Source organism: Gadus morhua, chromosome 18 (genome assembly GCF_902167405.1).
Source record: "Gadus morhua chromosome 18, gadMor3.0, whole genome shotgun sequence".
Classification (NCBI taxonomy): domain Eukaryota; kingdom Metazoa; phylum Chordata; class Actinopteri; order Gadiformes; family Gadidae; genus Gadus; species Gadus morhua.
In genome coordinates, this window is record NC_044065.1 from 18,427,911 (window position 1) to 18,450,881 (window position 22,971).

Here is a 22,971-nt window from a genome sequence, read left to right on the forward strand (position 1 = left end):
ATTTAAGTAGTTCAAGTGTCAGAGAATTTACACGTTGACAGTTGACTTCCATTGTAAAAAAATATGTTTTAAAAGTAGAATATCTTAAAAGTTTAAATTTATATATATATTTAGTATTTACATTTTTTATATATTATACTTTTAAAACATTATTTCTCACAATGTATATGTATATGTGTATATATATGTATATATAAAGTGAAAAGTAGGGAAGGAGTAGCCTAGGTCCCAAAGTTTGTAGGGAATAATAAAGGAAGAAAGAGAGAAAGAATAAAAGCTAAGAAGAACATAGGTGAGCGCTCACCTAATGAATGCTGGCCAAACAGAGGGTTTGTTTACCGAGCAGGAGTGCGGAGCAGGCGGCCGCTGAGCTCTGCAGCGACGCTCTCCGACACTCTGCAGGCTGCAGGCAGCATCCCGCAGACTGTCCACGTCTACAACATTCCTCCAGCCCCTCAGCCCGACCCACCGCTCCCCCTCCAGCCCGACTCACTGCTCCCCCTTCAGCCCGACCCACTGCTCCTCCGCACAGTCTGCAGCCGACTTTCCCGAGGTGCCTGCGTAGTTATCCGGCACTACCCCCCACACCATCGATGCAACTCTAAACTCCTTTAAATTTAGTAGTTTTTGTTTTAAATTTGGTTTTATATTTATATTGCAACATGTTCGCCGTGTGCGTTTTGATTTTGGTGCTCAATGCGCTGTTTTGCGTGGAGTGCAACCCAAGTCCCGTCGGAGATGTAGTCGTGGAGAGGTATTCAACGCCGGCTGCGTGTCCCAGAGAGGTGAAGAATGGAGATCATGTTCGGTATCACTACAACGTGACTCTGCTCGACGGGAAAACATTCGACTCAAGGTAAGTCAACCGGTGGTTCACCGGGTAGAGTGCGTACCGTTAAGGCCCAGTCCTTACCGCAGCGACCCGGGTTTCGATTCCTTCCCGTGGTCCTCTGCTGCGTGTCTTCCCCTCTCTCTCTCTTATATCTTCCTGTCTTTCTTTACAATGAAGATGATGAAACCTTAAATCTAAAAAAGGTAAGGCAACGTGCCATGCAGCATGGGCTTTTGTAATATGGTGTTTAATGATGTAGGCAATATATTAGGCCCATTCCTAGAAAGTTTACCCTAATGTTACCATATAGGATGTAATGCAAACTCATGGTAAAGCGATGTGCGAGCGATGAAAGATGGGGCTGCGATTTGATTCTATGACCTTTATTTGCCTTTAATTGCGGTATTGGAGTAACTGTAGCCCGGGGGCATGGTTTGCATATGTGGCACTCAGGACGCCACTTTTTTTCCATTTGTATTTCGAAAAAAAAAAAATAGGAGGAGGTGGAACTTAGATGTTTACAGAAATGGGCTACACACGGTCCTTTTTATTTATATATTCCTTCCTGCCACTTCACAGCCATCAAAAAGGAGTACCCAAGGTTGGACTGATCGGGGAAGGCCGTCTGATCGCAGGCATCGAGAAGGGGATCGTGGGCATGTGCATCAACGAGCGCAGGAAAGTCACCGTCCCTTCACACCTGGCCTATGGCGCTGCCGGTGCAGGTAACCCGGTCGCTAACGTCACTTATTCATCAGGCAGCCTTCCTTCATCCTCACATAAATTGTTGTCATTCAATAAATAAAAATATATAAAAAAATAAAAAAAACGTTGACGTGTAAAGGGAAAGCGTGTAGTATTTATTTATTATTAATTTATAATTATTTATTTATAACGGCACTTATTCATCATTCTTCCTTCATCCCCATAAATTATGTTCTTATTCAATAAATACAAATATTTCAAACTTGGGTGAAGTTTAAAGGGGTAGTGTGAAGTATTTATTTATTTTATTTTATTTTCCTTTATTATACCCAGAGAGCCTTCTCAGATGAAATATGTATCTTACGGACGTTCTCTGACCTGATAAACCATGTAAAAAATTTGCAAAGACAACAATTAACAAATAAAAATGCTTTTCAGTAAAAACCGACACTGGAATTGTGTTTGATTTAGTGGCATCTAGTGGCGAGGTTGCAAATAGCAACTAACTGAACCCCCCCTCCCCCCTTCCCCTCAATAATGGGGGGGGAATTCATATATATATCTATAACATTACATTTATTCTCATTTAAATTATTTAAACTTTTCTCACATTAGCGTCTTGGATTGAATATGAACGTTTTTCCTTGTAGGTGATGTGGTACCTCCAGATGCCACCCTGGTGTTTGACCTTCATCTGTTGGACCTGTGGAACAACGCTGACATGGTGGTCACCAAAACCATCTCCACCCCCAAAGACTGCCGCCGCTCCATCATGCGCACCGACTTTGCTCGCTACCACTTCAACGGCACGCTGCTCGACGGAACGCTCTTTGACTCCAGGTGAACTCACACGCTGGCATATATCACATACTATTTTGGTGACTTTAGCTGTTTTACATATTCTCAAAAACAATTACTAATACAAATTGATTCAACTTTAACCTCACATTATGGGAGAAATGCCAATGTCAAGTAAAACATCTTCTCTGTGTGTCTCAGACTGTGTTGCCAGGTCTTTGGTCCCGCGTAGTGTGAAGTGTGTTTTACTTTGCGCTTGTATGAGCCCCACCTCAGCTACGCCCGCGAACAGACCCACGACTCCCTGGTGGGCGAGGGCTGGCTGATCAAGGGCCTGGACGAGGGTCTTCTGGGCATGTGTGTGGGAGAGATCCGCACTGTGGTTATCCCTCCCTTCAAAGGCTACGGAGAGAAGGGACTGGGTAGGTTCATGAGGAGGGGCTGTGTTTGGTCGGATCCCCCAAATGTCGGTAGCGTATATTTAGGGCATTTAGCAGACGCTTTTATCATAAGCAACTTACAATGAGTACATTTCTCAGAATAAGGAGAAACAATATACCGCTGTCGGTACAGTAAGGATGTTCATAGAACCGAATGCCAAGCACCAACAATCGCTTGGTTAACCCGTTCCCTGTATGCAACTAAGATAGCTAGGATAAGATGCTACACAATGAAGCACTATTTTAAAGTGCCAGGACTAAAACATGCAATAAGTGCAGGCATTCATTTCCAGGATGAACGCCATACGATAAGTGTGCGTACGGTAAGTGCCAGGACGCACAACAATAAGTGCCTAGGATGGGTAGGGGGGGGGTCAGCATATCCTTTGGGGCTTCTGGGGCACGTGTCCTCACCCGTACCTGCTCCTTTAGGAAATGGACCGGAATTCACTGCTTTGGAGCCGATCATTGCTGCAAAGTAAATGTTGTATTTTGTCGGAGGGTAGAGAGACAGTCAACATAGGGGAGAGAGAGGGGGGGGTGATGAGGAGACGAGTAATGTGATGAACATATTGAATTCAAGTATGCAACATGGTTATTATAAGTAGTATATAACAGTCAGTGTTAAAGTAATTGTAATGGTATTTAGAGAATTACTTAAGCGACGAAAGAATCCATACTTATAAGCAGTGTTGTCACGTCAATAATAAAAAAACAACGTGGACGTTGGTGTTACCAGGCCAGGAGGTGCCGTCCCAGGCCACCCTGATCTACAGCATCCTGCTGGTGGACATCCACAACGCCAAGGACAACATCACGGTGGAGAACCAGGTGGTTCCTGAGTCCTGCACGCGCAAGTCAGTGGTCGGAGACTACATGCGCTACCACTACAACGGAACCTTCCTGAACGGGGTCACCTTCGACACCAGGTACACCGTCAACATGGCTTTAGATGTACCACCATGAAGCCAGGTACACTGGTCGTCATGGCTTTAAACATACCACTGTGAATATTAACATGTATAGGCTAGCGGTCTTTCTCTAGGTCACCTTAACCCTGAGTATCATTATCCCTAACCCCTCTGCTCCAAACCACTTCATACTTTATGAAATGCATGGAAATAAATCACTTCTAAATAAAGAAGTGACTTAGAATGAACACCTCAGCCAAATGTTCTCTACATCCTGCCAGCAATCAATAAAGCAAAAGCCCTGATGAAATAAAAGAACATGTAGGGTATTCTGTAGATGTTGCAGGCTTGTAATAAGCCTGTCCAATCATTTGGCCGGACTTGAATGAATGGATGTCATCCCAGTCTATCCCACGGAGCAGCCCGGCTGCCTGCTGTCTGTCACGTGTGAAGGGAGGGGCTTTGGAGGAGGCCCGAAAGGAGGGGGGAGTTTTTTAGTCGGATATTCAAAATGGATCTCTCTCTAAAAATAACGTACTCTATCTTTAAGAAGTTGGTTTGTTTCCTTTTGGATTTAGTTACTTTTATAAATGGGGTATTATTATTATTCTGGTTCTTTAACCTCCAAGGTTACGTTCCTTGTTATTCTGTGAGAAATGCTGAAGTACAAAATCCAAGTCATTAATAGATAAAGCCCTAATAAATTAGGTTTATATAGCGCTTTTCAACAACTCAAAGACGCTTTACAATGAGTGGTTGTAAAACAGACAACAGGCAGACAGCACAAGCACCCATGGCTGGATGGGGGAAGGGGGGTTAAGAGACGGGGGTAGAGAATAGATGGGTCTTGAGACGGGATTTGTAAACCGGAAGGGTCTCTGATGTCTCGGGGGAGGGTATTCCGAAGGTGGTGAGGCCGCCTGAGGTGGATCTGAGGGACAGTCCAATGGGGGTAGGTAGAGAGGAGGTCAGTGAGATACGGGGGAGCCAGTTAATTAGTTTATTCGTTGGGAAACAGGAAGTCAGTGGAGGTCCTTAGGGACAGGGGTGATGTCGTGGTGCCAGGGTTTGGTGTGAGTCGCATTCTGGACCAGTTGGGAGTTTATGGACGAGGTTGGCACTGATGCCGGCATAGAGGAGTGAGTTGTAGTCCAGACGGGAGGGTGTGAAGGCGTGGATCAGTGTCTCAGCAGCAGAGCGTGTGAAGGAGGGCCTGAGGTGGTAGAGAGCAGTTTAACGACTTATTGGATATAAGGTTCGAGGGAGTGGGCTGGATCCAGGATCACAAAGAGGTTGCGTGCCTGGGAAGAAGGGAAAACAATAGTGCTACCAGTGGTGAGAGGGGGGTTGTTGATTCCTCTGATGGTGGACTCGGAGGCATTGAGGAGCAGTTCAGTTTTGTCACTGTTGCTTTTGAGGAAATTGAGCTGCATCCAGTTTTTTGTATTGCATGTGCAAATCTGATCCTTAAACCAAAACGGGGCAGTCAACAGACAGTTTTCCTTTGATTTAGCTTCTCATTTTTGTCCCTCTTGCTTATCACTGTTAAACTGTGTGCAGCTACCAGAGGAACACCACCTACAACACCTATATCGGCATGGGCTACGTCATCACCGGCATGGACCAGGGGCTCCTCGACGTGTGTGTGGGCGAGACCAGGAGGGTCATCATCCCGCCACACCTCGCCTACGGTGAACAAGGAGCCGGTGAGTCCTGCACAGAAGACCATCCAAGCACCGTGTTTGACCTCTTTAGCCCTCAAGCATGGGTACCTCTATAATCTACTATTAGCAAAAGCATTTCTAAGCTTTAGGGCCTTTTGCTTAGCATTGTTAGCGCTAGTATTGTTATTTTTTAGCTGTAGCTATGTCGGCTTTGGTGTTTCTTGCCTTTAGCCTTACCATTCTTAGCTTGAGTTATCGTGGCCTTTTTTTTCCTTTAGCATTCTTGGCTTTAGCAGTCTACGCTTTAGGGTTTCAAGCCTTTGCCTTCTTAGTCAAGGCGTTCATCTGTATATTCGCATTAACTTCGTCATCTTCAACGATGACTGCCACATCATCACACTGATGCCACCATTGCCCTAATGTCCGGCTGTTGAGATAACGCTGCGTGCTCTCGTGGTGGCGGGGGTTCTCTCTAGGCAAGGACATCCCCGGCTCTGCCGTGCTGGTCTTTGACGTGGACATCATCGACTTCCACAACCCCAAGGACAACATCACCGTGGAGATCATCTCCAAGCCAGAGATTTGCAACGAGACCAGCGACGCCAACGACCTCATCCACTACCACTACAACTGCTCCCTCATGGACGGCACCCTGCTGTTCGCCTCGTAAGTCCCCGCACCGCGCTCGGCACGCCCCACAACCCTGTCCCCACCGGTTTAAACTCAGTTTAAATTCAATATTGAGCTTTGAAACCCAAAGCCTACAGCCGTTTCGGGACAACAAGCAAGGTCAAACGGTTTTAGACAAAGTATTGTGTAGTGTAGCAAAGGTTTACAGAGTCATTATGATTTTAAATATGCTTCCTATTCATCTTTTTTATTTATTTATTGTTCCTTTATTGAACAAGGTGAAGTCCCATTGAGACATTGAAATCTCTTTTACAAGCGAGTCCTGGCAACTTAGTCGTACCTGTATTACAAAACACTCAGTATCTTCTCTTAAAGTATTCGGTAAAACAATTCTGAAGTATAGATAAAGGGCAGCAAGCCAAAGAGAGCGAATTGACTCTTAACCCCAAGGTACCAACGTTTCAATCCCCAATGTCCACAACCTACCTTGGTCCGGCATCCATGAGCAAGACGCAACCAAGCCCTACCTGCTCCCTAATGACCGCTATGAGTATTCACTGGAAATACCTTTGGACACATCTCCTAAGTAACTGGCCTCTCCATGCCCATATGAGGAGATCAAAGGCTTATTTTCTTCCCTCGTCCAACAGAGGGAACTACGAGAACCACCAGGAGGCGCTGCTGGGAGCCGACAAGGTGATCGACGGCCTGGACCAGGGCCTGAGGGGCATGTGTGTTGGGGAGAAGAGGGTGGTCACCGTACCCCCCCACCTGGGACACGGAGAGAAAGGAGGTGAGGCCAACCTTCCTGAACGGCAGTTCCTGACTAACGGGTGCAAATTGCAGTAACGCTTTCTGGTTACCAAAATAAACCATGTTTTGACTGTAACCAGAACATGTTCTGATCTCTCTCTGTCTCCCTCTCTCTGTCTGTCTCTCTGTCTCTGTCTCTCTCTCAGCCACCGGAGTGCCGGGCAGCGCGGTGTTGGTGTTTGAGCTGGAGCTGATAGACCTGGCGAAGGGCGTCCCCCCCGGCTACCTGTTCGTCTGGCTGGGAGAAAGCCCCCAGGAGCTGTTTGACTCCCTGGACATGAACAAGAACAAGGAGGTGCCTGAGGAGGAGGTGAGTGGCTCCCTCCCCGTCTGAGGATAGCGTTGTGTTTTCCTCGAGCGGGGAAGACAAGAGGGTTCTCGGCGTAGTGAAGGTTCACCTCAATGTTTTTGACTCAACCATCTGGATCTGATCGTTGCTATAACCGCAGGTAAACATTTGTCCATATGAAGTAATGACAGTTCACCTGTCTTGAGATGATGCACAAGTTACTATGGGCGAGTTAGCGAATATGTAGATACAAGGACAAGCCATTTAGTGGAGATCTTTAACCAGAGGTAGTCTAACTTAGGATGGTCAGCTCCAGTGGGAATTGAACCGTAAACCCTGGCAGTGTTGATGTTGCGCTCAACAAGTTAATTCATTCAGGACTTATTCCAGACATTCAGGGACAAATCACATCACTCACATGTTCCTGGGAATGCATGCGGTTATCGGAAAACAAGGAAGCCCCCTTTTCACGTGGTCCTTATGTTTTTCTATTTCAGTTCGGAGAGTTCATCAAGCTGCAGGTGGCAGAGGGCAAAGGTCGCATGAAGCCCGGCATGGACCCAGAGGAGATCATCGCCGACATGTTCAAGAACCAGGACAGGAACCACGACGGACTGATCACCCCCGATGAGCTGAAGCTGAAGGTGGAGGAGGACCAGGAGCGAGAGGCCGCCCAACACACCGAGCTGTGATGCGTGGAAACAGACAACAAACATACCAACAAGTGTAACAAGAAGACCGGAAAGAACAAACAGAAGAAAGGTCGGAAAGAACAATCAAACAGAAGATTTATCAGAAAGAACAAGCAAACAGAAGATATATCAGAAAGAACAAGCAAACAGAAGATATATCAGAAAGAACAAGCATACAGAAGTAAGATCGCAAAGAACAAGCAAACAGAAAAAAGATCGAAAAGAACAAGCAAACAGAAGTAAGATCACAAAGAACAAGCAAAAGGAAGAAAGATCGCAAAGAAAAAGCAAACAAAAGAAATATCAGAAAGAACAAACGGACGGACAATGAAATGTGCGCATCCTCTCTCAGGGACTAAGCCAAACACCTTTGAAACATTTTATGACTGACTTTAACTTCAAGGTTCTTTTTTTCCATTTAGCATCATTAAAGCAACACATTTGAAAGTTTTGTTTTTAATAACGAGAGAAAATATTGAAAGTAATTATTTTGGAAACTTTTTTTTATTTCTGTGTTGTGTGATTGGTTGTGTTTGAAACAGAGTTTTAAGTAAGTGCATTGACTTAAATTAATCTACCGAACAAGCCCCTATTGTTATCGTCCGTGACGTTTGTAATGTTAAAATGTTTTTAAGAAAAATGGCGTTGTCTCTTTTTTATTGTAATTTATGATCAATATTATCCACTGTCCGATAACTGCTCACATTACGCCAGTATCTTTGAAGATATCGAATTACGTTACGTTTTGTCCACAGGCTAACATTATGATAATTGAGAGGTAAGAGTTACTTAATGCTTCCCATAACATCCCAGCTCACACAAGATTGGATTTAAACTTTTTCTTTATCATAGAAGCTTCTAATGGAAAATACAGATAAGCAATACTTTCATATTACGGATCCCAAATTATACTACAAGCAGAATTGTAAAATAATATATCCCTAGAAATTAGTAGTTTATTTGACGGTTGAAAGATGAAAATAGGCCTACATTACCATTTTAATTTTGTTGCAAGTCTTTGCTGTCAAAGTATTTTGAATCAACACACTACTCACACCCTAGTCAGCTGAATGTTAAAAAATAAAAATGTCAAACTCTCAATCGTATTCAACACACAGGCACAAAAGTTCCTTCCTTCCATTTTAATCCTTGCCCTGTGTAATGCCCTCCTGGACTACTGTAATCCAGGAGAGGGCATTAACTTGCAAGTATACAATGTCAATTTAAACAATGAACATTTTTGAGTAGCTCCCATGTTGTATATAACTGCATTGGGTGCAGTATACACTGTAAACAGGCTGCTGGCACTAACCTTCTCAGGTAGAGGTAGCATTGAGTAGCACCTTGCATGGTCAAACATGCAATCATTTAAAATTCTCTTACACCCAAGATAAAAAGCACCCATCACTTTGGTTACTATCATACATTGAAATCATGCACATAAAATAAAACCCATTTACCACAAAGCAGACCTTTTTTCAACAAAAGTGATAAGAGACCTCGTGCAGACTATAAATATTTAGAAAAATATTTACAAAATAAAAGCGTATTCATATTTATGGAGCTAAGTAAGTATCGGCATGAACACAAACCTTGTGTTAAAATTAAAAGTTCTGTTGTCACTAGATAGAATCTGAGACAGCTGTCGGTCACCTGAGATGCACATTACAAACCAGACGTACAGTACACATGTGAACACTCCCAATAGTCGCCATGATCTGGTCTGAGGTACCCGGCGAGATGCCACGCTGACTTGACGTGTGTTTACAGCATTAATATTGTCCATCCATCGGCAAGTGAAGTGAAACAGCTCCATGCGTCATGTGACAAGTGTGTCTTGCACTGTAAACAGGTAGTTGTATTTCCTATATGTTGCATGGTCACTTGGCATCTTTCCCAGAGGTGATGAACTTCAGCAAAGCGTTGGGTACCTCCATCGACTCGTCCTTAACCAGAACAATGTCGAAAGCCTCCACGTACGACTCTGCCCTCTCCTCGACCTAAACATAACCCAACAAACACATGGTTTGAACCTAATGCTGAGCCATTGTGGAGGAAGCAACCTAGGGAAGGGGCTCATCAACAATGCTGCAAATGATGGATCACATAGTTTGGTACTTTTTGAGAGAAAAACAGAAACAATGGTTTGATCCAAAATTGTCAGTTTGTTTGAAAATAATCAAGGGCCAGATCGCCAGCTCTACAGACATTGACACCAGACACCAGGTTCAACACACACACACACACACACACACACACACACACACGTTATGCACTTGAAAGCTCATTTGTTTGTGTTTGCATAGTCTACTTTAAACACTGACTAGTTTAAAGTAGCCAGTTTGAGTCAGAGTTAGGCGTCCAAATCTTTGTTGAACTATAATTTCTATAATGATTTCACATTGCATTTAGAAAGCTAGGGCCCAGTAAGAGGCCTTCCGGCTGCAGATCAGAAAGCCCACACAGGGTGTCACGGCACAAGTAAAACTGTACCAGCACAAACAATACAAATACACAAAAACCACACGCCAATGTAATAGTGTGGGTTCTTCTCCCTGGGCCAGACCTGGTCGTTGAGGAAGCCCACGGTGAGCAGGTTGTGGGGCCGGGCCACCCCGTCGGCCATGGCCAGGTCCCCGAGGGAGTCCCCCAGTAGCAGCACGTTGGGCCGCTCCCGGAGCTCCGGGAGGGGGGCGGCGAGCAGCAGAGCCCCCTCACGCTTGTTGAAGGTGTGGATCAGGGGACCTTTGAAGCCCCGCAGAACGCCCTGAGCCCCCGGGGACAGAGATGGTGCGTCTTAGGACATGCATCAACAAAAGGTGCACAACTAGTGTCGTATATTGGAGAGTTGACAGAGAGGGAGGGAATGGACATGGAGCACTTCAGAGTTCACCTAGACTCTACACCCCTCCGACGCACTTAGTGTATGTTGTACGCCCCGACACCCAAAAATAGTACTTATTAAATGAGTACGTCGTGTAGCATCTAATCCTAGCTATCTTTGTTGTATACAGGAATGGGTTATCCAGCGATTGTTTGTGCTTGGCACCTGGTTCTATGAACAATCGTCCTTACTGTATCGACACCAATATATTGTTTCTCTTCTTCTGACAAATGTACTTGTTGCAAGTCGCTTTGGATGAAGCGTCTGCTAAATGCCCTAAATGTGAGTGCATACAATAAGTACTTTCTGACAAATGTACCTATTGTAAATTGCTTGTTTTGTTTAGAAGATTTTCTTAATGTTCAATTGACCAGTTCACACTTACCAACTCCCTAAAAAAAAATACTTTGCATGTTTAGAATATTTTATCTAAAGCAACCCCAGAGCCCAGAGAACACAGTGGAGGGTGGGGCATTTTGCTTACGGATGCCGACATTTTAGGCTTTGTGAACATTTTGGGATTGAACCCAGTGCCTTCCTGCTAGTCCAACACCTTCACCCACCACTACACAATACGAATCCTCCTCGGCTCTTCCACGTGAAAATACTGTACAACCCACGCACCGTGGGTCAATTTAACACATCAAACATATACAATAATGCGCATTACAAATAATTCACAAGGGGGGTTATGCCTCAAATAAAAACCACACATGCGGGCCAGAATGGGGCATGGCCCTAGTCTTACGTTGGCGTCAAAGTCCATGTAGTTGGAGATGACGTGGACGTTGGGGTGGAACACCTGGCTCTGACGGACCACCTCCTCCAAGATGTCCCCCACTCCCGCCGAGAAGATGAGCAGAGGGACCTGGAGCTCAGCCAGGCGGTCGAAGAACACCTCGTAGCCCTCCCTGGAGAGACACACACACACACACACACACACACACACACACACACACACACACACACACACACACACACACACACACACACACACACACACACACACACACACACACACACACACACACACACACACGCGCGCGCGCACACACACACACACACACACACACACCACCTGTCACTTTCTTAACTTTGATGTTGACATTTAATCTCCTTTTTAGGGGATGAAGGAAGTTTATCATATAGGATAGATCCGTGTTTTGCTTCATAGATGATGAACTGAAGGGAATTGTATGTCCATGCCTGTGTATGTTTGTGTCAAGTACCTGAGAATAACACCAGACTCCTGGACCGCCTGGGCCAGCATGTCTCTCTGGATCTTCTGCTGGATCAACAGGTGATGGACCTTTGTCCACCTGGAGCAGGGAAGAGGAGGACATGGTTCACATTTCTGACAGGTACATCTATGTAGTGTGATCCACTTTGAGAGGGTTTATCCATGGATTTTGACCAGCAGCCAAAGGTGTGTTTTAGGTGCAAGCATGCACGATGTTGATGTGCACGGTACTGATTTGCGTGTGCACAGTACTGATGTACACGTGCACGGTATTCAGCTGTTTTCAGCCTGCGATTTGTAGCCGTCCAATGTGGGTTTCATAATACTGTTTATCTGTGATAAGCAATCACATATGTAGCCTGCTGTCTATTATAAAGTCACTTGTTGTGTTTCTACCATATACTGCTATTAGGGGTGGAATGGTTCACAATTCAATATATAACTTTATTTTAAGGATTTTTTTGCGTATTCCTTTTTGACGTTTGGCAACATGACTAGCAAACCATGACTAGCAAACCCAACATTTCAGTTTTTACTTGAACTGTTCCTGTACCGACAGCGATATATTGTTGTTCCCTTTCTTCTAAAAATGTAATTATTGTAAGTCGCTTTGGATAAAAGCATCTGATAAATGCCCTAAATGTAAATGCAAATGTTCAAACCCTAATTACTAACTTATTTATGCTTCCTAAATTTAGTCAAAAGCCATTCATGAGCCACCATGCAACCATCAGTATCATGATGCGTTTGTTATTCTTCTTAAGCAGAACACCACATAAGTATTTTTCTACAGTATTTCTACAGTAAGGCAATAATCCCTATCTAACATGGTGCAGTAGGGGGCTATGATGGTAATAGCCCCCTACTTTTACATGTTATTACTTGGTAATAACATGTAAACGCCTGTCATTTCAAACACTTTCAAACGCATTGAGGATCAATGGATACTGGTTCTGATGGATCGGTTTCCTACCATTCCACCATCAGGGGTATTTTTTGCTCCGAGGTCAAGCTGGGGTCGATCTCTATGGGGTAGTAGATCTTCAACAGCTTCCTCATCTGGACGCAGGGGGGTAAACACAACATTAGAAACGTGCTAGTAGAAGTATATGACACTGCTATTGCAGCAGCTTTAAAAAACACTGTGGGCTCTCACAATGAAAATATATACTACGATATTTAATGAGAGAAATAAAGTCTTGCAGGACAAGGTTTAGACTGCTGTATGAGACAAACTTGCAGATAACAGATCATAATCCATGTTCAAGAGAAAACTGAATACTGAGAATACTGAGAATACTGCATTTGTCATTTTAACTGGTGGTCTTTCAGTTATGTGTGAAGCAAGAAATTAATATGAAGAGCTTTTTGATGCTCCGCCTCTTTCCGTAGGTTTTAAAGCTGTAGATTATTCATTTTATTTTTGGTTGTTTTACTTTTTATTTGGTGGTCACGCAAGAACACCAAAGCCTGCCTGTCTCAGATAAAGTTTCTATCTTCTTCATTTTTGTCATAAGCATAGATCGGTATGATCTATAATCAACAAATTTATTCAACTTTGAGGTCCAGATGTTTGTGGTTATCTATGTTTCTGTGGAAAAAAGGTATATCAGTGGTTGTCTGATTATATGTGTCACGTGACATGTCAACCCTTTGTTCTCATCAGAGAAGATAAGGTTGTCCTTAACACACACAGTATCACACTGCCTTAATATTTGCATGGTGATGTCATTTTCCATCACATTGGTTTCTGATAGTTACTTATTTAAATGATAGTACTGCATGCATAGGCCTCACAAATAGTGCTTACATTGCAGGCACAGTCTTCATCGATGAGTAGTCTGTGGTCCAGGATATCTGGGAGGTACAAAGAGACATCACAGGGTTTCTACAGGTTTCAACAAGTTCAATGTAAGACTTTTAAGACCATTATGAATGCAATTTTGAACCTATTTCACCTCCATACTTGCAAAAAAACGTATATGAAGGATATGAATGAAAATCACTGTCCCAGAATTACTTGCAAAGTAAATAAATGTATTCACAATCTAAAGAACATGATTACACAGAACTTTGTGTACGCAAAAGTTGTAAGAGTATAATATGCGATACTTGTAGACGACATTAAATGTCTGTGGTTAGGGTTAGGGTTAATTTTGTTATAGTCGGCCGCTCTATGTCTGGACAGTCAGATAAAGCGTAAAAGTTTACAGCCCAAATGTTCCATCAATAGTAATGTGGCTTATTATAATTACACAAACTAGGTGTTTTAAGGTTGTCTTGGTGGTGTAACACCACCTGCAGGGGCCCTAAACATTATACTTTTGTATAAAAGAACGTGATCGAATCCTGCCCGTGATAAAAAATAAATAATAATAATAATTAATAATCAATTATCTCCCTGTGGTCTACTCACTGTGGGTGGTGGGCGCTCTCTTCCCGTGGTGGGCGAACCTGCTGAGGGTCATGTCAAAGTCTGAGATCACCTGAAGGGCACAGGGGTCATCACAGGTCAACACTGGTTCAAAATGACATCACAGCTTGTAACGTGCAATGGTGCAGGTCAAGGTTAGCATTAGCTCCGGTTAGCATAAAGTAGAAGGTAGTCAACAAGTAGGAGTAACCACCGGTACTTCTATTATATAACTGGGACCATATTACGCCAGGTCACCGCGGTAAATTTCACGGCTATTTCAAATTTCAATACAAATACACACACTATTAGATACATAGGTCCAAGATCCCTACCTACACCGACTTGTTACAAACTAAAAAATATATATATAAGAATGGAGACTAAACTGAAGACGGCAGTTACTCGTAGCAAGGCGGAGGAGCACGCGCACTTCTTTAGACTCAACGTTATCTTGCATAACAAACAATTAGGGTGAGTACATCAACGTTCCAGTACAGTACTGGTTTCAATAAGATTCTGGTTGAACCCACAAACGACAGAGAAAATATCTTGTCTGTCAGCTTGTCCACCTTCAATACAATATCGTGCATACATTTACAGTCCGGCAACAGTAAAGGGAATACTGGAATTGGTGGTTTAACGGTTTACTGAAAGCACGCGCAGGCCTGTGTACCTGGAGGGTCCCTGGTCCGGCATGTTGCATGGCTCGCAAGGTGTTCTCCACCTTGTTCCTCTGCCTCATCAGCACGGAGACCTTGGACAACTCTGGCAACTGTAAAGACAGGGCAGGGTGGTGAGGTGGTTAGGGGGTTGAGCCTCCCAGCCCAAGGTTATTGGGTATAGCTACTGGCTCTCCCACAACAAGAGGGACCTGGCTTAAACCAGACTAAACCTTAATGTTGGGGTTAGGAATATGTATAGAACGGGGAAGAGTTCAAACATGTGGACTTCAATTATTAAAGTGCTTTTAAACGCCAATGTTTTTTTTCCACACACAAATAATTTACCAATTTTGCATATAGTATAGTATAAAGCAGGCAAAGGGAAAAGAGGAAGATTATAGTTTAAACCAAACCAATACTATTCGCTGAACATCTATGTTAGCTAGTTATAAACATGATGCCCTCTACTTAAACATAGTGTCAGTAGAATAGATTGGAAAGTATAAAGACAGAATGGGAATAAAAACCCACCTCAGTCCTGGTGGTCCACTGATACCAGATTGCCAGGGCGGTCCGCACTGGGATTTTTATCCATGGGACGGGATATGTCTGGGGAGAGGAGTCGACCAAAATACAAGAGAAGAGAAGACAGATATTGATGAAAACCTAGTTTGATGCTTTGAGGAATCGTCGTTTTGGCTTATTCAGGGACACAAGGTAAGCAAGCTTGCACTCTGGAGTTGGTTCATGAAGTTTATATTGGAGGTGGTCGAAGCCACCCTACAGGTTTTCATTTACCAGGTGAACCTTCGCTTTGTCTTGGCTTTGTGGCAAAGAGGCCATGTTTCTAGTGTTTAACTTATCTACAAACTCATAAAACCTTAGTGCTATATGGTGTTTACTATCTGGAGAAGAAAACATTCATAACTGTTGTTAGCTTGAAACATGCCATCAGAAAGAAGCATAGACTAAAATACCGGTAATTGACATCAATATCTTGGATGAGCTCAGTATTCATTAATCATTGGTTAGTTCACTTTTACACAACCTTGTACAACAGTACAACTGTACTGACAGCGATAAATTGTTTAACTTCTTATGACAAATGTACTTATTGTAAGTCGCTTTGGCTAAAAGCGTCTGTTAAATGCCCTAAATGTAAATGTAAGTACAATAACAACCGGTAGGGAATCCCCGAGTGTCTTCAGCTCGTTTTAAGTACATGGTAGTCTGGTGGCTAGCTAAATAACTTACCATTTTGAAAGTGTTCGGAGTCAGATACGTATTTGTAGACGTCCGGTGAAAACGACCAGGATAATGCCGAGCATATGAGGCGATTTCCAAAATGACATTTGTCCTACTTCTCGCATTACAATGCTATAGTGAAAGCTGTCTGTTGACAAACGCAAATCCATACAGATGGACTAGCAGATCCCTTCATTACATCTCGCGAGATTTCATATATTTGCAAATCCATTGAGATGGGACGGGGGTTACAGGGTCTAACAGAGCACGTTGTAACATCTCACAGATATATATAACGGCTATATACATTATAACTAGTTTATAACGTTATATTGTAGAGAGTAGTTTATAACGTTATAAACTAGACGTATAAACTGGGTTTGACGCTCTGAGTTAAAGATGCCAGATTTTTGTGCTTCGTATGGATGCTCCAACGAAGGGAATCAATTGATATCATTGATGGTATCCAGATTCCATAAACCAAGCCAGCATCATGTTGCCAAAGTCCACACACTTCAGCTCCAGTGAGATAGTACAAGAAATACGTTTTGCAAGGTGGTTCTGCTCTAGGGTGATTAACCATTCGTGTCATTGTGTTGCCGTTGGGTGCCCAATAAAACAATGTTCACATGGGAGGAAGTTTAGGTTTCTCTTTTTGCTGCAATTCGCAGAGAAAATGTATGTATGTTCCAATGACTTATGAAAACACGTCGGATGTATATTCAGAAACCAACCCGCTGAAGATTGCTTAAAAATAAAGAAATCTTCAGCCCATTTTGACTGGGAAAAGTCCTCTATTCTAGTCAGATGTTACATATCTATGGACAGTATATCGTCGTCGTCGTCGTCCCTCAATCGGAAAGAAAATAATTAATTTTCTTCCCAATAGCTCTTCACTATTATGTAAGCATGGTGTCTGTCAGTTCATTAGTTGTAGTTTTTTCTGTAGATGGTATGTTTCTTGTGACTTAAACGTCCCTATTACTGGATTTAATCTGCTGCACTGACATCACTCCCACTAACCTTGATGTCATTGATTTCCCCATCTCCGACCACAAAGCTGTACTTTTTGACATTCATACCCAACTACACAAAACCAAGGAACAACGGACCATCTCCTTCAGAAACATCAAACTTATCAACACCACAGACCTCTCCACCCTGATCAGCTCCTACCCCAACCCTCCCCCAGCTTCCTCCCTGACTGACCTGGTGACTCACTACAATAACTGCCTCTCCTCCTCCCTCACCACCCTGGCCCCCCTGAAAACCCGCTCAGTCTCATTCACCCACACTGCTCCCTGGTTCACTCCTCATCTGCGCCAGCTCAAAGCCACTGGTCGTCGACTGGAGCGACTCTACAGTAAGACTCAACTCACTGTACACCGCCAAATGTATTCGGACCACCTCCATGACTACAAGAATGCCCTCACCACTGCCAAAACCTCATACTACTCCAACCTCATCAACACTGGTACAGGCAACAGCAGAGTCCTCTTCTCAACAGTCAGCCACTTACTTCAGCCTCCTAAATCTCTCCCTCCAGACATTTCCACCACCCAATGCACTGCGTTCCTTGACTTCTTCAGCTCTAAAATCAACACCATTCACCAACAACTGGCCTCATCTCGCACCCCCTCTGATGACCCACCCTGGATGATCACCTCTGGCCAACCTCTCATCAGCTCCCTCTCTGACTTCACCCTAGTAACAGAACAGTTTCAGAACTCATCCGCAAAGCCAAAACCACCACCTGTCAGCTCGATCCTCTTCCCACCTCCCTTGTCAAAGCATGTCTTCCGTCCATCTCCCCCATGATCACCAACATAATTACTCCTGGACCGCCTAGCTGGTATTGGGATCACTGGTGCTGCACTCTCCTGGTTTACATCCTACCTCACCAGCCGTCAACAATTTGTTCAACTAAGCAACCACAAGTCTGGGTGTTCAGGTGTCTCACTGGGCGTCCCCCAGGGGTCAGTCTTGGGTCCACTCCTCTTCACCACTTACCTCCTCCCGCTGGGCACACTCCTCCGTCACCATGGGGTCCATTTTCATTGCTATGCTGACGACACACAGGTCTACATCTCCACCAAACCCACCGCTGCCATCCCCCCCACCTCCCTCATCACGTGCCTGGAAGAGATCCGGAGCTGGTTGAGCAGGAACTTCCTGAAACTCAATGGAAACAAGACCGAGGCCCTGCTCATCGGATCCAAATCCACCCTCACTAAATCACAACACACCCCAGCTCCACTCATAATTATCGATGGATTCCCAGTACCCTTCTCCTCCAAAGTCAAGAGCCTCGGCGTCATCCTGGACAACACCCTCTCATTCGCACCCCATATTCACAACATCACCCGGACTGCATTCTTCCACCTCCGCAACATCGCCAGACTCCGCCCATCACTGACCCAATCCAGCGCTGAAATCCTAGTTCACTCATTTGTCACATCACGCATAGACTACTGCAACGCCCTCCTCACCGGACTCCCCACCAAACTTATCAACAGACTGCAGATCATTCAGAACTCAGCCGCCCGGATCATCACCCGCACCAAATCATCTGACCACATTACCCCTGTCCTCATTCAACTTCACTGGCTCCCAGTACACTACCGCATCCAATACAAAACCCTACTCCTCACCTACAAAGCTCTCCACAACCTAGCCCCCAGTTATCTCTGCGACCTCCTCCAAGAATACACTCCCTCCCGCTCCCTCCGCTCAACCTCTGCTGGACTACTATGTATCCCCACATCACGACTCACTTCAATGGGTGCCCGGTCATTCAGCTATTCAGCACCCAGGCTCTGGAACTCCCTCCCCCGCGCCTCTAAATTAAATGTATTATTATTATTATTATTATTAACACACATAGCAACCAATCAACATGCATTTAAGAATGATGTTTTTCCAATTATGACGTCACAATTTGTTCCTAAGCAATATCTTGTGTGCAGAGAAAATATATCAGGCGTTTGGACATTGCGTGTAGTAGAGAGAGAGAGCAGCTTTGTTGAAAAGAGAGATATTTGCTAATCAACTTTTCGACATTGTAGTGAGAACATGGACGGTGAGTTCCCAGCTCTGTGCAGAGCAGTATATTTTTGGTGTACCGCTGTGAATGCTTCGGGTCTTCCGAGAGCTCTTCGGCTCAACACCGCCACCTTAAGTTCAGAGAAAGACGCACGTTCAATTTTGATACGAGCTTCAGTTGTAGGTCAATTTGTATTTTTTATTTAAGCTTTATTTATACTCGAGAGATCAATTGAGGGTTGACCCTCATTTGCAATGATGTCTAGACTGAAAGAAAATTGTTTGTTTTTACATGGCATCCTTGCTGGATGACGAGGTTATTCCCTCACAGCAGGTAGCTCGTCTACCCATTGAACATGCGTGTCTTTTTCTCGCCTGATGGTAGCGCTGCTAAGACGCAAATCTTCGAAATGTATGTTCCGTTGGAAGAACCTCATAAAAACATTTTAGTCCCGTTTTAAATTTACATTTTAAAGCGGGAGTGAAACACGAAGACACATACTGTTAACGGCCCGACGTAGCCTACAATAATAAATAAATTAGCAAGTTAGCTATTTCTACAATTTCTTTAGCACAATTACAAACCAATCTTTGGATGTCGATTTCATGTCATTATAAGCTTTTCTAATTCTACTCTCTCTCTCTCTCTCTCTCTCTCTCTCTCTCTCTCTCTCTCTCCCTCTCCCTCTCCCTCTCCCTCAATCTCTCTCTCTCTCTCTCTCTCTCTCTCTCTCTCTCTCTCTCTCCCTCTCCCTCTCTCTCTCTCTCTCTCTCTCTCTCTCTCTCTCTCTCTCTCTCTCTCTCTCTCTCTCTCTCCCTCTCTCTCTCTCTCTCTCTCTCTCTCTCTCTCTCTCTCTCTCTCTCTCTCTCTCTCTCTCTCTCTCTCTCTCTCTCTCTCTCTCTCTCTCTCAGGTCAATCATTCTCCGTGTCCAAAGGAGACCTGATAACCACAAAGTCTTCCACCTACCTGGTTGAAGACTTTCTTGGGGAAGGAACCTTTGGGAAGGTGGCCAGATGTGTTAAAACAGGCACCAATTTAAAGGTGGCTGTTAAAATCATCAAGAACCACCCTTCAGTGTTAGCGTCGGTTAGGCAAGAGGTAAAAGAAAGCATTAATAAGTTGATAAATAATGTTAATAAATAAATATTGCTAAAGATAATATGCCCATTTTCGAATTGTGTGTTTCTTTTTGGTACTAGTTTTTCATGTGATTTCGCATTGTAAAATATCTCTTTAACCTGCTCTTTATTCTCAGATTCACATCTTAAGGTGCCTCCGAGCTCTGGACCCGGAAAAGTGTGGGATTGTGAGATGGATGGGTGCCCTCAAACACGGTCCGCACTTCTGTCTGGTGTTTGAGCTCCTGGACCAGTCTCTCCAAGCCTTCGCCCATCAGACAGAAAACCACTGTCTGCCGCTGATGCAGATCAAAAATATAGTGGAACAGGTAAGGTTGGACCTCAACCTCAACACAATTGTAATGTCGTTGCTCGAAACACAATACATTGTTGTATTTCTGTGTTTCTGATTGCGTATAATCATCACACTTTGCTCTTCGGTACTGTGGAGGGTAAGGGTCACCCTTTGGCGAAATTTACAGTCTTCTAACTCAATTAACTAACCCTAGTGCATCCACGGGAATTGCGTAGATCTGCAAAAAACCGTGTCTACGTCTCATCCAAATGTTCAACAATGGGTACTGGGCTGGCCCATTGGCCCATTCTACTAAAGGGCCGAGTAGAATGGGTCATTCCCCATCCGTCTGCTGAAATGCTCACTCCACTTCAAGGCAGCGTGGAGAACACATTGGCCAAAAAATGTTGTCACCTTTTTGGGCCATCACCAGTTTGCACTCCTGTAGACCGCATTCAACACTTTAACAAAATAATAGAGTTCGAGAAGTCTGATGACGTAAGATCACTCACGAACAAGTTAGAACAAAGCGGGAGCTAGATGCAAAATAACCAAAGAACCACCCCCCAGACCTCTGCCTATATGCACCATTCTGTCCACACACCATCCATACGTAATCACCTCATCCCATGCATTCTTCTCTTATGTTGAAATCTACTGTACTTCCAGTACGCTGTTACACTGCTAACCAGTTCTCTCTAGTTCTCCTTTGACTCACAGCCTGTGTCTCACCATATAAGGAACATGCTAGCAACACACATTAAACATGTGAAGCTTGGGGCGGCTCCAGGCCGACCAAACTCACTCTCCTTGGTTCAGCCATAATGGTAACATACTGCAGCTGTACTGGGGAGAGTGGTAACTGTCATCAAACATTGATTTTCAGCTGGCCTCAGCCCTTGACCACCTTGGCACCCTTGGGATCATTCATGGCGACCTGAAGCCTAACAACGTCATGATGACAGGACAGGACACTCAAGTCAAAATCATTGACTTCGGCTGTTCCCTCCATTTGTCCCAGGCAATGATTGGCTTCAACTTGGGGACCCTTTGGTACAGGTGAGTAACTGACAGCCATCCTGACCTGGTTGGTTCCTATTGGTTGCTGATTACAATGGTTGCTCCAATTTCCTATCTTTTTTTCTTATCAGATCCCCAGAGATCATACTGGGTCTCCCATATACAGGCATGGTTGATATGTGGTCCCTGGGTTGCATAGCAGCTGAATTGTTAATTGGCGACCCCCTTTATCCCGGCTACACCGAGTATGATATGGTAAGTCGGTGTATTTAAACGGTGTATTTCAATATACCGAAAACCTTTTACACAGAGAACAATGTTCAAATTACAAGTCTGAGTCTGTGGGGATCATTGGAAAGATGTTTGAATCCCTGAACAATAATAACGATCCTTCACATAATCCAGTGGCGGATTACTAACAGGAAGGATGTGTTCTGTTGTGTTTCAGTGGGCATACATCATACATACCCATGGTGAGCTTCCTGATGCTATGCTGGACCAAGGCATCAAAAGCCATTTGTGTTTCACCAAAGGATCCGTCTGGAGACTCAAGGTATCAATATACCTGTCCGTCCACCTGTTTTACTTTATCTACGAGTCAAAATAACCTAACCAAATCAGAGGCTATTTTCCAGACACAACGGGAGTATAAGAAGAACATGAAGAGAATAGGGCTCAAGAGGCGCCGGCCCAGATCGTTCTTTTTTATCTCCCTGGAGGAGGTGGTCAAGGTAGGTGTTGATCCAGTAATGTTGCAGACTTAAATGCAGTGGCCATGTTGTTTCCAATCTTCCAAATCATTTCACTTCAAACCTGAAGGTAGGATATGAGCCAGGCCAAACTATCCCGCCGAGCTTCACGGACCTGTTGAAGAGGATGCTCCATCTGGATTGTGACCAGCGCATCACACCACACGCACTGCTGGAGCATCCCTTCATCAGCCTGGGGACAGAGATCCAGACCGACAGCAGCTGCCCTGAGCCCACTCTGGTCCAGCCTTACAACAGCAGTCCTGAGCCCACTGGGGACCAGCCTTACAGCAGCAGTCCTGAGCCCACTGTGGACCAGCCTTACAGCAGCAGTCCTGAGCCCACTATGGTCCAGCCTTACAGCAGCAGTCCTGAGCCCACTGTGGACCAGCCCACCATCAGCTACACTGAGCCCACTATGGTCCAGCCCTACAGCAGCAGCCCTGAGCGCATTGTGGACCAGCGCTGCAGTCTACCTGTGAGCCACACACCTTCTGTGTCAGAGGAACAGAGGAAGGTCTCAC

The 22,971-nt window shown here is 44.4% G+C and overlaps 2 protein-coding genes across 2 annotated transcripts; one reads left to right on the forward strand and one right to left on the reverse strand.

Moving 5' to 3' along the window:
• The first annotated feature begins 496 nt into the window (after positions 1 to 496).
• fkbp10b (FKBP prolyl isomerase 10b) lies at positions 497 to 8,414 on the forward strand. Its single transcript, XM_030340342.1, has 10 exons — positions 497 to 856; positions 1,412 to 1,557; positions 2,188 to 2,377; positions 2,612 to 2,757; positions 3,515 to 3,704; positions 5,247 to 5,392; positions 5,827 to 6,016; positions 6,631 to 6,773; positions 6,940 to 7,103; positions 7,580 to 8,414. The coding sequence occupies exons 1-10, from the start codon at positions 663 to 665 to the stop codon at positions 7,772 to 7,774; spliced, it is 1,704 nt and encodes a 567-aa protein (XP_030196202.1). The 5' UTR covers positions 497 to 662; the 3' UTR covers positions 7,775 to 8,414.
• Positions 8,415 to 8,523: 109 nt separating this feature from the next.
• On the reverse strand, positions 8,524 to 16,424 carry LOC115531211 (cytosolic 5'-nucleotidase 3). The gene is made up of 10 exons (XM_030340343.1): positions 16,231 to 16,424; positions 15,508 to 15,585; positions 14,988 to 15,086; positions 14,315 to 14,384; positions 13,709 to 13,755; positions 12,872 to 12,957; positions 11,888 to 11,977; positions 11,407 to 11,569; positions 10,341 to 10,541; positions 8,524 to 9,774 (listed from the first exon to the last, which is right to left on the reverse strand). Exons 1-10 carry the CDS (start codon positions 16,231 to 16,233, stop codon positions 9,655 to 9,657), a joined length of 957 nt encoding a protein of 318 aa, XP_030196203.1. The 5' UTR covers positions 16,234 to 16,424; the 3' UTR covers positions 8,524 to 9,654.
• Between the last annotated feature and the right edge of the window lie 6,547 nt (positions 16,425 to 22,971).

Coding starts and splice junctions, on each gene's coding strand:
- fkbp10b (XM_030340342.1), top strand. CDS start 663: ATGTTCGCCGTGTGCGTTTTGATTTTGGTGCTCAATGCGCTGTTTTGC. Junction 5,393..5,826: donor CTACGGTGAACAAGGAGCCG/GTGAGTCCTGCA, acceptor GGTTCTCTCTAG/GCAAGGACATCCCCGGCTCT. Junction 6,017..6,630: donor GGCACCCTGCTGTTCGCCTC/GTAAGTCCCCGC, acceptor CTCGTCCAACAG/AGGGAACTACGAGAACCACC.
- LOC115531211 (XM_030340343.1), bottom strand. Junction 15,087..15,507: donor AGTGGACCACCAGGACTGAG/GTGGGTTTTTAT, acceptor CTGTCTTTACAG/TTGCCAGAGTTGTCCAAGGT. Junction 10,542..11,406: donor ACATGGACTTTGACGCCAAC/GTAAGACTAGGG, acceptor CCGGGGGCTCAG/GGCGTTCTGCGGGGCTTCAA.